The 14331-nt window shown below is 41.0% G+C and overlaps 1 protein-coding gene across 5 annotated transcripts in view; it reads right to left on the reverse strand.

Annotated features, from left to right (window-relative positions):
• Positions 1-14331, reverse strand: part of FAT1 (FAT atypical cadherin 1) — a 127204-nt gene that overhangs the window by 25839 nt on the left and 87034 nt on the right. For all 5 annotated transcript variants that reach the window (XR_013352704.1, XM_077848810.1, XM_077848807.1 and 2 more), the window contains exons 8-11: positions 11461-11736; positions 11130-11340; positions 1706-5773; positions 961-1157 (exon numbers count right to left, since the gene is read on the reverse strand). Coding sequence is in view for 4 of the 5 variants with exons in the window: in XM_077848810.1 (XP_077704936.1) it covers positions 961-1157; positions 1706-5773; positions 11130-11340; positions 11461-11736 (4752 nt within the window). In the remaining variant the exon portion in view is untranslated. The remainder of the gene's footprint in view (positions 1-960; positions 1158-1705; positions 5774-11129; positions 11341-11460; positions 11737-14331) is intronic.

The following is a 14331-nucleotide window of genomic DNA, read 5'->3' on the forward strand; positions in this document are numbered from 1 at the left end:
TCTGAGAGGAACACAACATGCCTCCTCTCAAACCAACTCCACCCCAGGCTTGTATCTTTGGTCTTTCTCCCTCACTCCTGGAGGAAATAGCAGAGGCGATCCTGATCTGACACGTGTGCCATTCTGTCACATGTAGGCAGCACCAAGGGATCAGCTTGTCCTCTGCTCTGTCTTCTGTCCCTACTCCTTTTGCCGCCGCTGCCTGCCCTACTACCCCCTGCTCTCACTCATGCTAGCTCTTATGCACACGACACCACCAAACTCCTCTTCTGTAAGGAACATTTTGTTCCTGTCATCTCCACCTTTCAAATACAAAAGGATTCTGAGTCTCTATTATCTCTAGGATCGAGTCCCTATTATCTGTAGGATCAAGTCCCAGTTCCTCTGCTTATCTAACCACTACCTCCCAAAGGCTGCACTGCTCCTCACCCACTGGCTGCAGGGCACAGCTGCTTCAGTGCTCACCTTGCAGCCTTGGATGGGAAGAGCTCCTCTTTCGGGTATTTGTTCTCATGTTAAGTGGGATCCACAGCTACAGAAGCACATTCATTAACCTCTTAGTTTCTCTGGCGTGTAGAAGGGCAAGTGCCCCCAAAACCAGCTTGTTAAAGCAAAAAGGAGCTTTGTATATGATCTACTAATCGGGTGTTTCCTCCAAATAATCTCATCCCCCAATAAAGGGAATGAAAACTTCACGCAACATTTTAAGAGTTAAACACAACTGGAACCCTGTCCAACATTTACAGTATGTTTGAATGAGATTTTTAAACTACTTAGCATTCCCCAAAATAGTTCCAGAGCTAATCCAACTCTTGACCCACTGAACACTCCTCTGCCTCAACAATAAGAGGTTTAAAATGTGAAATGTGTCCGAATTATACCTAGCATCACATGACAGTCCTACTGAAAGGGTTAGGAAAGAAATTCAAATTCATAATACATAAAGACAGAAGAGCCTACCTTTTCACAAATTGGACTGTTGTCATTTGCATCAAGAACTTTCACTTCAACTATGGCTTTTGATGAGAAGGTCCCATCAGTTGCTGTGATAGTCAGAAGATAATTGTCCCTTTTTTCCCTGTCTAGAGGTTTCTTCACATAGACCTTCCATTCATTCTGTATATTTTCAATAGCAAACTGGCCCAAAGGATCTCCTCCTATTAATAAATCAATGGAGGAAGAGGACAAATTTGTTGAAACAAGGAAAGATCTAAGTAACTGCAGAAATAAGCTGCGCAAAATATACATAATGTTATGGTTTAAAAGAATTAAGAGTTTTTAAAACAATTATTACGTTTAAATTTGGTATATTGCCTTTCCCACTTACCACCCTCACCCCAAAATCAAGGCATTAAAATGTATATTGAAACAAAGTAGTAAGCTAAATAAAATGTAAAGCCTACTAAACAATACTTTAGCCTATATTATTAGCCTATATTGAAACTATAGTTACTTATATTTATCATATGCAAAGTATAAAGTTCAGCAGAAGGAGTCATAAAAAACAGTCAACTGAGAAACAACTGTTAGGTTTCCTCAAAGAACTTGAAATGTAGCTTAATAGATGTTACTTCTACTTCTGTTAGACATAATTTTACTAAAATAATCCCCTTAACTCCCAATGTACCTAAAACATGTATTTCAAAAATTATGCCTCTAGTACAATTTATTTTTTAATTTTAACCATTTCATTTAAATGTCTTACCTGTTATGTAATAAGCAACTTGTCTGTTAATTTCTTCAGAATCGGCATCCGTGGTGCTTAAGATGGCGATGACACCGCCTGGTGGATCATCTTCACTCACAGTCCCTTTATAAATCTCTGCCGTGAACCGTGGGGGGCTGTCATTGACGTCAGTGACAGTAACATCCACAATGGCCGTGGAGGATAGCTGAACCTTTTCACCATGATCTGATGCAACCACTTGGATCTGGTAACGGTCTCGCTTTTCATGGTCAAGTTCCTTCAGGGTTGAAATCCAGCCCGTCTCCATGTTAATGGCAAAAGATTCGATGACTTCAACACTTTGTGACTGGTCTAGACTGTACATGACTTGGCCATTGGTTCCTGAATCTAGATCAGAGGCCCTGATCTGGATGACCCTACTCCCTGCTGGCAGGTTTTCAACAATAAATGCCTCATATGGGTTAGACTCTAAGACGGGGCTGTTATCATTTGCATCTTTCACTTGGATACTAACGTCCACAGAGGCCACCACTTCATAGTCCTCATGAGTGCACCTGGCAAGTATGGAAAACTGGTACCACTTAGTTGTCTCATGATCAAGACTCTTCTCCAGTTTCAGTCTGCCACTCTGTCTGTCGATCACAAAGAACTCATCCCTATTACTCTCAGGGGTATTTCCTTTGATTAGGCTGTAAAGAACAGTCCCGCTATGTTCTGCTCGGATGAGATCGATCTCTGTTCCGATGGGCATGTCTTCTGAAACTGTATAGGTATAAAATGGTTCCGAAAATTTTGGAAGTTGTATTTCTGGTGGAAGTATTTTAACATAGACGGGCACAACAGACTCTTTTGATGGAGACCCGCTATCCACAGCTCTCACAAAGAAAGTAAAGAACTCATTTTCTAAGCCAATTAAGCTTTCTTTTGTAGTAATTATGCCAGACAGTTTGTTAATTTCCAAATTCTCTTTGACACTTTCAGAATCTGCTTCGATGGCATAGGTGACATCAGCATTGGACCCCTCATCAGCATCACTTGCAAGGACTTTAATGACTGATGTCCCTTTGGGAGCATTGGATCCGATGTCCACTTCATACTTGGTTGCTCGAAACTGGGGTGCATTGTCATTGTCATCTGTGAGGATGACATTAATGGTGCAGAAGGCGACTTTTCCTCCAGCATCCTTAGCCATTAAACGAATCGAGATTACTTTCTCTGCTGGGGTTTCTCGATCAAGTTTCTCCAAAGTAAATATCTGTCCTCTCTCATTGGTGTAAAACCTGTCTTTGGCAAAGTCATTTACAATATGGTAAGTAATGTGACCGTAAATACCAGAATCCCCATCAGTTGCTTTAACCTCAATCACCAGGGTGTGTAAGGGAGCATTTTCAGCTAATTCCACTTCATATTCGCTCTGAAGAAAAACAGGACTGTGCAGATTGCCTCCAATTACAGTTATGTGAACCTGAGCTGAACTCCTAAAAACTCCATCAGACACAGAAACGTTAAGACTATAAAATGGCTTCAAGGTGTGCCGGCGCAGGTTTGAAAGTGTGATAATCCCCGTTTCACTGTCAATGACAAAATTCTTATGATCATTGCCAGACAGAATGGAATAGTCCAACTTGTCTATGTCGGAACTGTCTGCATCATAGGCTTTAACACAAGTCACGAAATGCCCATGGATGGCATGCTCACTAATTTTGGCTTCATAAATCTGCTGGTCAAACAGGGGCGGGTTATCGTTGAGGTCCGTGACATCCACCGTGACGATCACATCACTGCTCAGAGGGGGCATGCCACCATCCACAGCCCTTACAAAAATCTTGTGCTGCTGGAACTGCTCATAATCCAAAGCTCTGACTAGTGAAATGAGGCCAGTGCTGCTGTCTATGTGAAAGTGATCATGACTCTTGCTATGATTCCCAAACATATGGTATGAAATTCCTCTATTGGGCTCTGAATCAGAATCTGTTGCCCTAACTTGAATGACAGACGTGCCAATGACAGATGCTTCAGACAGGGTCGTGGCGTAAGACTGCTGAACAAAGACAGGAGGGTTATCGTTGATGTCTTCCACGATTATGTCAACAAACACTTCAGCATGAGCACCAGTCAGGGAGTCGGTTGCTCGTATGCTTAGTTTATATGCTGGGTGGGACTCAAAGTCCAGAGGAGCTATGACATTTATAACTCCCGTGTTGAAGTTAATAGTAAACTGGCTGAAGGGATCTCCATCTGTGATGCTGTAGAACACTTTCAACCCTTCTGGGCTGTTGGCCTGTATATGGACAACCGGACTGTGCATCTGGATATTCTCTGGAACCTCTGCACTGTAGAAAGGTTTTTCAAACACAGGCATGGCTTTATTCATAACAGTGATGGGAACTATAACTTCAGCTGAAAAAGCTGGATTTCCTCCATCTTTTGCAACCACTGTGATGAGATATTCTTTATTTAAGGTGTCAGGTTCAAATTGCTTTTTCAATGAAATTTCACCTGAGGATCCAATTTGAAAATGTTCATGATGTTCCTTAAGGTAGTAATGTACTTCTCCATTTCTGCCACTGTCTCGGTCCACGGCGGTCACGTGGCGAATAACGTGGCCCACCACGGTGTCCACTTTAACAACGGCATAGTAAGGAAGGTTGACAAACACCGGTGCGTTGTCGTTTTGGTCTTCTACGACGACCTTGACGACCACGTGGGCCACCACCGAAGGCTTCTGCTCTTGGGTCACTTCTACGACTACATCAAATGCCTCCTGCTGCTCACGATCGAATGGTATGCCAGTGGTTGACAGAACTCCTGAAGTCCGGCTTATTTTAAATCTGCGATCTGGGTTGAGGATCTGATAAAACAAAGGCTCGTTGATTGGGTTCCCAATGGCAGTAATGACAGCTAATGTTCTGGCTTGGGTGGAATTCTCTTTCACTACTGCAGAGTAGACATCCTGGGTAAACTTCAGCTGACTTTCTTTGCTTTCTTTCACATTAATTTTCACAGAGGTGAAGCTTACAAATCTGCCATCAGACACTCTCACAGTGAACTCGTAGCGGCTTCTTAACTGAGTTGTGTTCTGTACAGTTATAGTTCCGGTCCGGTAGTCCATAAAAAACTTCTCCCCGATGTTGCCTTCGGTGATAGAGTACATTAACTGTGAGAAGGCACTCGAGTCAGCATCTGTAGCATTTACTGTGATGACCTTCACTCCTCTGTATGTTGGCAACAAGAGAGATGCTTCATATAATGATTTGGAGAACACAGGAGGGCAATCATTGATGTCAATTACACGGATAGTCACATTAGCAGCATACTCAGCAAATAAACGTGGTGTCCCCATGTCATGCACTTGTACAGTAAAGTGAAAAGTACTTGTTTCTTCATAGTCCAAACTGAGGACTGTATGAATAGCACCGGTGCTGGAATCAATAGCAAAATATTTGTGTATAGATGGTTCTACAATGTGATAAACAAGCAAAGCATTTGATTCTTTGTCAGCATCAGTTGCTCGAATCACTAATGGGGCATTCTTGTCTGTTAGGACCACACTGTTGATTGAAGCTGATTCGCTAATGAGTCCTACATATTCTGACTGCATAAAGACTGGCAAGTTGTCATTTTCATCCTGCAGATGCACTAGAACAGTTGTGTTGGTAGACAAACCAGCCATGTTAGTTCCTTGGATAATCAATGTGTAAACGGGCAAAGTTTCAAAATCCAGGGCTTTCTGAGTGATGATACTTCCAGAATGTGGATTGATATCAAAAACTTCAGCTACATTTCCATCTTTTATCTCATACACCACTGATGACTGACTGTGGGCTGTCACCATTCCAACAAAACTCCCAACGCCGATAGTTTCACTGATTTCCACAGAATATTCTTTTGATGTAAACTTAGGAGAGGCATTGTCTGCGATCGTAACAGAGACATGCACAGATGCTATTTCACTCATTGGTGGATTGCCTTGGTCGGTAGCTTTTACCATTAAGTCATATTCCACTTGGCTATTTCGATCTAATTCTCTGGCAGTTTTTATAGAGCCCAGGATGGGATCGATTGTGAAAGAATTTCCAATATTTCCTAGGAGGAGGGGGAAGATAAAAACATGTTAGAGGAAAATACAAGGACCAATACAAGTCACAGTTGGAGATGCAGAAACAAAGCTATCTTTAGAAGTGATATTCTATAATTAAACAGAAATCCAGGGGTTATCAACATCTGAGTGGAACTTGTTTCATTTACAGCCTCCTTAAATGTGGCAGACTTTTCAGAGTTTTGTTCATAAATTATGAAAAGCAAGAAATAGAAGACAGATTACTCTACACCAAAAGCCAGAACTCACTCACTATTGGCTGAACCAGGATGTGATGTGGAAAGCAAGGTTATCCTTTTGTAAGGCCATTAATAATTTTCCAACAGTCCCTCAAAAACTTGGGAATATACTTCTAGTTTCAGCCTTTATCACCTGCAATTTCTCATGGTTCTTATTCATTATGAAAGGGAAGATGTCAATTCACTAAGAAAATTTAACAAGCTTCAAGAGTGTTGTCCCTTATTTCAAATATTCAGGGAATGAAGAATGAGCTTGTGTACAATCTGCCACCCTATGTAGGTTTCAAAGATTTCAGTACTATTCCCTTCTTAATCTTTTTTAGGTCGATCTACCCTCTATGTCAGTGGTTCTCAACTGGAGGTGATCTTATCTAGATGAACATGCAACAACATCTAGACACATTTTTGGTTATCACTACCTAGGTAAGGTGTGCTACTAACACCCGGCTGGGTAGAGACCAGAAATTGCTGCTAAACTCCCTACAATGTACCGGACAGCCCCCACAACAAAGGGTTTTTTGCTTCAAAGTGTCAACAGTGCTGAGACAGAGAAACTCTACTCTAGAATAGACTGTTTTACTTGTTCTCTCTGGACCTTTCCAGCTATACTGAATAGGTGTATTTAGCTTCAAATGCAAAATAGTCCTGGTTTTGTATCATCATGGAAATCTTTCTAAAGACATCAGCAGTTCACTCGGGTTTAGGAGTTTACCATCTTTTCGGATGGCGTGCGGCAGTGTTGGGAGGGTCTTCAGGTTCGATCCATCTACCCACCCACACTTCATCGCCTGTCTCACAATAGTCCAGAATCCACTATCCTAGTCACAGAACTGAATTTATTTTCCCCAAATGAACAATTACATTTCCCCAAAACAAAGTTGACTTGCCACTTAACTGCTTTTTCAAGTTCTGTTTTCCTGTAGGCTTGCAACTGCATGGGGCATGTCATAGGCCAGAATGACTTATTGTGATTTGCAAACCAGGAGATTGATCAAGCACTCCTTTCTCTACACCATTACTAGTAAACACCTCTTCTATAGCCTTCATTTCCTTCTTTTAATACATTTTCCAACAATCCATGATACAATTTTTTTTTCTGAGGCCAGATCCAGTCTGGCTTTCATTAAGCCTGCCTGGCTCTGTGTCTAGGCCCCACGGCCTTGCGTCATATCTGCAACAAGGCAGAGGCCCAGGCTTTCTCCAGGCCCTGGGGCTCTGAGCTGAACCCTTGCACACAAACAGCATAATACTGCCTCTACCACGCCTCACAGACACTAATTTCTGCTTGTCTGCATTTATGAGTCAACAGTCCCAGATCCTCTCATTGTGCTTGAGCCAGTCATCAGAACTCCAAGGACCTCTCTCCTACCTGGGCATCACCCCATTTTTCAAAACCATGACTGGTCACCTGACCGATAGGGAGACCATGAAAACCTGTGGACAATGCTCTTCATCCCCACCCCATGGGCTTTCCTAGGTCTGTACTAATGAAGCAGTCGACCTACCATATTGTACGTTCAATCATCTATGCCCCTTTCTCTTATTTTTATAGTGAAATTAAGCTTCAAACAACACAAGGCCCTACATAGTGGAATGAATAGATTTTATCTGCACTGAAGCAAGCTGGAGGGGTTCGAACCCGCTACTTTCCACACAACATACTGCCTGCCCTCCAGCCATGCTGGCTCCTCACTCCTCAACCAGATATGTTCTCATCTTAAGATGACTGTGTTTGCTGGGTCCTCTCTGGAACAGTTCTCCCCAGCTGTTCTCATTGCCCATTCATTCATTCATTCATTCATGTTTTACTCAAATGCTCCTTTGCTTAGAGAAAGTGATGGTGAGGTCTTCCTTTATCTTCCCAATTAGAATGGCTATTTCTGTTCCCTTACTCTGTTTTATCCTTCACAGCACATATTGCAATGTTCTTATCTGTTCTCCCGCTAAAACGTAAGCCCCATTTAAGCATGGCTTGTTTTATTCATCACCTTATCACCTGTACTTAGAAAAATGCCTGACACATAGGAGACACTCCGTATATATTTGCTGAATGACACAACTTGTACACATGTATGGAAAGATAACAAGGCACTATATTTCTATCTTTATTTGGCTTTCTTTTTCTGCATTTTATGTCTATCACTACCGATAACCACTTGTTCGATTAAGCTCTACCTTTGAAAGTGTTAACAAAAGAAAATATGTACTAATAGTTATTTCTGATAAATTTTTGCCAGATGTCAAATTCAAAAACATTCTTACCTGGAATATCTTAACAAGAAGGTTAAACAGGAACCCAGGCAACCAATTAACACATGGCTCCTACCTACATAGATGCTGGGGCAGAAATCATGAGCTTGGTGGATGGGAAAGCAACACGTTTATGTGGAAGCACACTAGTGGCTGAGTGTGCTCAACCGCTGAGGGGCTTCAACATGCCCCTGTCTGATGTAGCAACAGGTCCATTCATCAACTACTGAAATACACATACGCTATTTGTGAGGGAATGAACAGGGCAGCGGTAGAGTACCAGGTTGGGGGTTTAGTCATTCACGTTAGCTGGAGATACTGGTGGTTTCTAAATAGCCTTAGATTGTTCTATTTGAAGAAAGCAATTATCCAAAGATGTGAATCTGTGCTCATCAGCTATGACTGTATTACACACACATACCCCAAAGGACATGTCAGGAAGCTGTGAGCAGAAACCTATTTCTTCCCACTGTGCACATGCTGTGGCCGCTCAGTAAAGTGCTGACCACCTGACAGTTGGCCCCCTGAAGTGGGAAACCTAAGGTTTCAATTGCAATTATATTTAACCTAAGTGTGGGGAAGAAAATCAATTCTACTCAGTAAGTATATGTATGGAGTGTCTTCTATTTTGAGGCATTATAACAGTTTTGAAGTTATAATAACTTGAAAAGAAAAGAAAAGAAAAGAAAAGAAAAGAAAAGAAAAGAAAAGAAAAGAAAAGAAAAGAAAACCCCATCAGTCCAGAGTATGGCCCTGACTGTCTCTAAATACAGAAGTCAATTGTTAGGGAAAATCTCCTTTAATTAATTCTTTTCCCCTAGAGACTCCCAATCAGACCAAACCTTTTTTGCTTAATAGATTGCTGCTAATTAAACATGCAGTGTTACAGCCTGAATTTATAACTAGTTTTCCGAACTTTATTAAATGTAATCTGACACAAAGGAGAAGCAGGTGAATATAAGGAACTTAAATGAAAGGAAGTATGACTATTTTACATTTGCTACTATTCCAACAGATTCATACACATACACAGACACACGCTCCTGCATTTTAATGGTAGCTGTTGCCCATAAAGTAATTCTTCAGCACACTTTTTATATTACCAAATCTATAAAGATTATCTTCTTAGAAGTCCGAATTCTATATCGAAATAGGCCCTTGGCATTATCTATTCTTTGAGTGGAGATATAGTGCCATTCTTGGAATACCCAATTACTAATCCCATCAGTCATTACAAGCATTTCAAGAATGCACATGCCTTCAGTCAGGCACCAACAAACATATTTTAACCACCCAGTTGTTGAAAATTATGTGAAAGCTAAGGGAAAAGTTTAACATTTTCTCCTACACAAACCCAGGCGGTTTGTCTATGAGAAAATTATTTTACTGAAGTGCTCAGGCATGCACAAATGGAATGCACTGTTTTTTTTAACAGCTAAATTTCTGAACCAGTGGAAAAACCTTCATCTTTGTTCAAGGCGCTAACTCTACTACAGTTTAATCCTGAACCACAGGCAGTATGTAAGATCTTCTTATTTGTGGGTAATGGACGAAATTTGGTTGTTTTCAGGGAAACAAATGAAGCTTCAAACGTATTAAGAAATAAAAATAGTTTGATCACATAATACACATCGATTAAGTGGCTTTTTTAAAAAATAACTCTCCATGTGCTCAGCTTTTGATCATATGACCTATAGTTAATGTTTACCTCTACCAATTCTACTGCCTAGGAAAGGCACAATTTTTAAATATGCAGAGGAAGGAAGTTAACAAATCAAGTTAAGTAGATGATATTCTAAAATCATTATAAGACAAAAGAATGAGAGAGCCTATATTCTTTGTACTAACAATTACCTTGAGAGACATGGAAAAATGGAAGCAGCCTTCTTGATACTTCATCACTTACTCATTGTATTTGGCATGAGTAGAGAAGGTCCCAAAACAAAATGAATTATGACTAAACAAATCTTATGCTCTAAAGCAGATCCCCATTTCAATCAGTGGCTCCCCTTTTGCATGAAATACATTCATGGACCAATGACAGCCTCTACTTATAACAAGCTCCTAGTATAGCACTTGACACATAAAATATGCTTACTCAGTCCACAGAACGAACAAATGTAAGACTACGAACAGCACCATAAAAGATAACAGAGAACAAAACATTTCACTTTGCTACAACTCTTTCTTGGTGACCCTCCTTGTCACCACCAGCAAGACTCTGGGTCTCCTGCCCTATCATACCTAGAAGGAATGTCCAAGGCCCTCCTTGCCCAACTCCAGCAGGCTCCTGAGCTTTCCAACATTTCTAGTCCAAATCGCAACCCTGGGGCCTGCTGCAACAACCAAACTCCACAAATGGAAACTCAACTGTTACAGGTGCATGGGGGTGAAAGGGGCAGAAAAGCTAACCCTGGGACAGAAGAGGGCATGACACCCAGCACTCTGTCATGGAACTTCCTATTGAGCCCAAGAGAAAATACTCTCTGACTACAAGATAAATAATTAAGGCGGTGGTTTCCTAAGAGTGGTTCATAGTTAACAAATACTATGAAGGAAAATTCTGTATGGTTAAAACACTGCGGAGACACTGAATTGGACCAAATACAGCACTGAAGAACTTCTCAGAGTCTTGAACAATGCTAATAATGTCTTTTTATTGAAACTTAGGACTCTCTTTGCTTTCTAGTGAGTTAAAAGCTAAAAAGAGCCTTCTTTCTCCTAATATGAAAAAATGGTAGCTAAAGATTAAGCAATTTTTACAGTGACACAAAGAAATGTTTCTACACATAGAACTAATTTTAGAAAAATGTATTTTTTAAAGTTAGCCTACTGAGAAGGGCTCCAAAAATACCTGATTCAATTGAATACAGCACTTCTGCATTCTTCCCCTTGTCCTTGTCCAGAGCTGTAACCTGCAACACCACTGAGCCAACTGCTGCTGATTCATAAACCCGCCCTTCGTAGGAGGAACTCGTGAACCAGGGGGCATGGTCATTGGTGTCACTGACGTTAACAACAATCCGGGCAAAGTTGCGCTTTACCGGGACATCTTGATCCCGCACCTGAAAGAATCAGTAGGTTATCAATACTGTTGGAATTTCCCTATAATTTGTTAAAAATCCTCTCAAACATATGGAACCCCTTAGGAACCAAATGGCAGCCAAAAGCGTAGAGAACCATACCATGACCGTAAGAACATGCTGGTGGGTGGCTTCATGATCAAGTGTTTCAGAAGTAGAAAGAGAGCCTGTGGCAGGATCAAGACGAAATTTCTTGAGACTCAGTGGATCGCTGCTGCTCTGCAGAGTATAGATTAACTTGTTTTTCTCATCCTTATCCACAGCACTGATTTGCAAAATTTCTGTTTCTGGGATTGTGTCTTCAGGAATAACAACTTCATATTTTGATGCAGAAAACTGAGGACGATGGTCATTTGTATCTATTACTTGGATGAATACCTAGAATGACAAAATGGCTCACATTACAGTAATATCTTTAATTATGATATTTTAATATTTACAGAACCAAGGGGGAAAATGAGATGCACAGTGAAAACTGATTATTTCTAGCACAATGAAACACAAAATGAGAAATAAAAGCAACAAAAATCTAGAATAAAATATATTTTTTTAATTTTCCATTGATCTATTAACCAAGAGTAAGATAATGAAGACCTTTCTAAATTCCTGAAACTCACTTTGGAGATATGTGACATCTTTCCCACACTTCCTTCTGACTGTACACTTAATTTCTCTAAGGGCTCCACAGGAGAGAGATTCTAGAGTACTCGGGTAATAAGAGAGACTACTTGAGCAGGATTTACAGAAGATAATTTCCTATGTCAGATCTGAATCTGCAACGACCAAACTAGCGAGGTGAGTATGATAGTAGATAAATACTGTATTTCAATTTCTTGTTCTAATCTTTGAGACTCCAAATTCCTACTGATAAATTAGAAATGTGCTTTAAAATCTTTATTACATTTTTGTGATCATAAAGCCTACATATAAATAGTAAACACATTCATTATAGTTTTGTGATCATAAAACCTACATATAAATAGTAAACACATTCATTTCCTAGAAGTAATTTAAGTACACTGAAAAGATAAGCTCTCTTAAATGTCAACATAAAATAAAGAGGGAAGAAAAAGCCAGTCTCTTAAAAAAACTCAGTCTTAAGATGAATTAAAAGTATTTGTTTTACTTCAACAGTAAAAGGATTAATTTTCAGATTGAAAAGATGTGTGTGGATAAGGCATGGTGGAAATCACTACCGATTATAAAGATGGTTTATAGTTATAAACAAGAAATCTGAGCTTCTTTGGCATGTGTGGAATAAAAAGGTTCACCAGTCCAAACAGTACAGGAGGCCAAAGTCCCAGGAATGCATAGGTTAAGCTATTAACCACACTGGTGCTGGCATATGAACTACAGATCTTTCCATGAAGACTATACCAGTGTTCTCATCAAACACTACACCATCAGTGATAGATTTGTAACACTAAACTTCATATACATACTAAATGCATTCCCTAAACCACAGAAAGGTTTTATGGGAAAGTCACACATAAACATTTGAAACTACAGACCATTTCTTAAGGTCAATGATGATTCAGAAGAGATGGTTTTATAATTTCTCTAAGTTAAATCGTTATATATTCATTTCCACTATAAATTTACATATTACTTTTCTAATGGAGGGAGTATTGGGCAGAAGTAGTTTAATCCTGCTCTAAAGTCAATTAATCATGACTAAATAGGAGCAACCAGGGTAAAAACAACCAATTTTGATATGGCAATTCTTGTGAAACACATTCATAGGGCCCCTATACACTCAGCACATACCTACACATTACTGGGGTGCAAACAAATGTGTTATAGCCCCTGCCTGCCCTCAGGAAGCTTTTAACCTCGGCAGGCGAGGCCTTACACATACGAAGCATAATGAGGTTCCACATATTATCAAGTAAATTATTAAGTAAGTTTTTACGAGTCCAGAGATGGTGTGGAACATTCTGAAAGCTTTTAAGGAAGAGATAAGGCTTTGCCTGCATAGGTCTTAGGTTGGCAGATCAATGTATACAGGGAAGGGGCGAGGACCTTGGTCAAAGACATGACGGCAAGAAGCCACATCAAACACCCTCTCTCTTGGAGACTGGTGAGAAGGACATGGAACTAAGGGATGGGTGGGGGGTAAGGAGAAGGTGGCATCTAGTACGCAGAACCTTGACTCCGAAGCAGAGGCTGGAGAACTATTATATCCTGGATGCACTGAACTACCTGTCAGAGGAAGTTCACCTTTGCGGCCTCTTCCCAACCACGCAGGCCCACTCTGGCAGTGGGCAATGCGGGGTGAACTGCAGGGACAGAGGATGGAGACAGGGAGGGGACTGAGGTGTCAAGCAAGGAGTCCAAACCAGTGCTGATGTGCAAGAGTGAATGGTCTGTGAGCATGCACGGACAACAGACTCCATGGGCTTTCGATGCAAGCATCCCGTGTGCTACCTCATTTATCCTGCAGAGTGCCCTCTGAGGATAAAATCACTATGACCAATTTCCTGATGAGAAAAAGGGTACACAGAGGGTTACAGCCACTTGCCCACAGACAGGGTAAGAGGCAGAGCCAAGGCTCAAACCAATCGACCTGCACGTAATGCTGATCCTCGAGAAACCAAAGGGAAACAGGAAAGCCAAACTGTTTCAAAGAAAGAAGAAGCCTTAACTGTATTTGCTAAGTTACCCTGAGATACCAGAAAAAGCAAAGTGACTCACAGTAATACTGGTCAGCATCCTAAGCAGAAAACGGCAGGCCAGGAAAGCAAGGAGCAGCGCTGTTTCTGCAGAGCACCAGGGATTACGCTGGGATGCCCCCTCCTGCCCCATCGCGCAGCTCTGCTGATGATGCACCAAGGCTTAACCCCACAGCGCCCCCCCCCCCAAACCTCTTGATCTGCCCTCGGCTGCTACTGACCTGCACGCAGCAAAATCTGCCCTGCTGGTTCCTGAGTTTTACCGACAAACCTGAATCTACCCTGTGTTCCAGTTCTTTAT

This window comes from Canis aureus, chromosome 15 (assembly GCF_053574225.1).
Source record: "Canis aureus isolate CA01 chromosome 15, VMU_Caureus_v.1.0, whole genome shotgun sequence".
Lineage (NCBI taxonomy): Eukaryota > Metazoa > Chordata > Mammalia > Carnivora > Canidae > Canis > Canis aureus.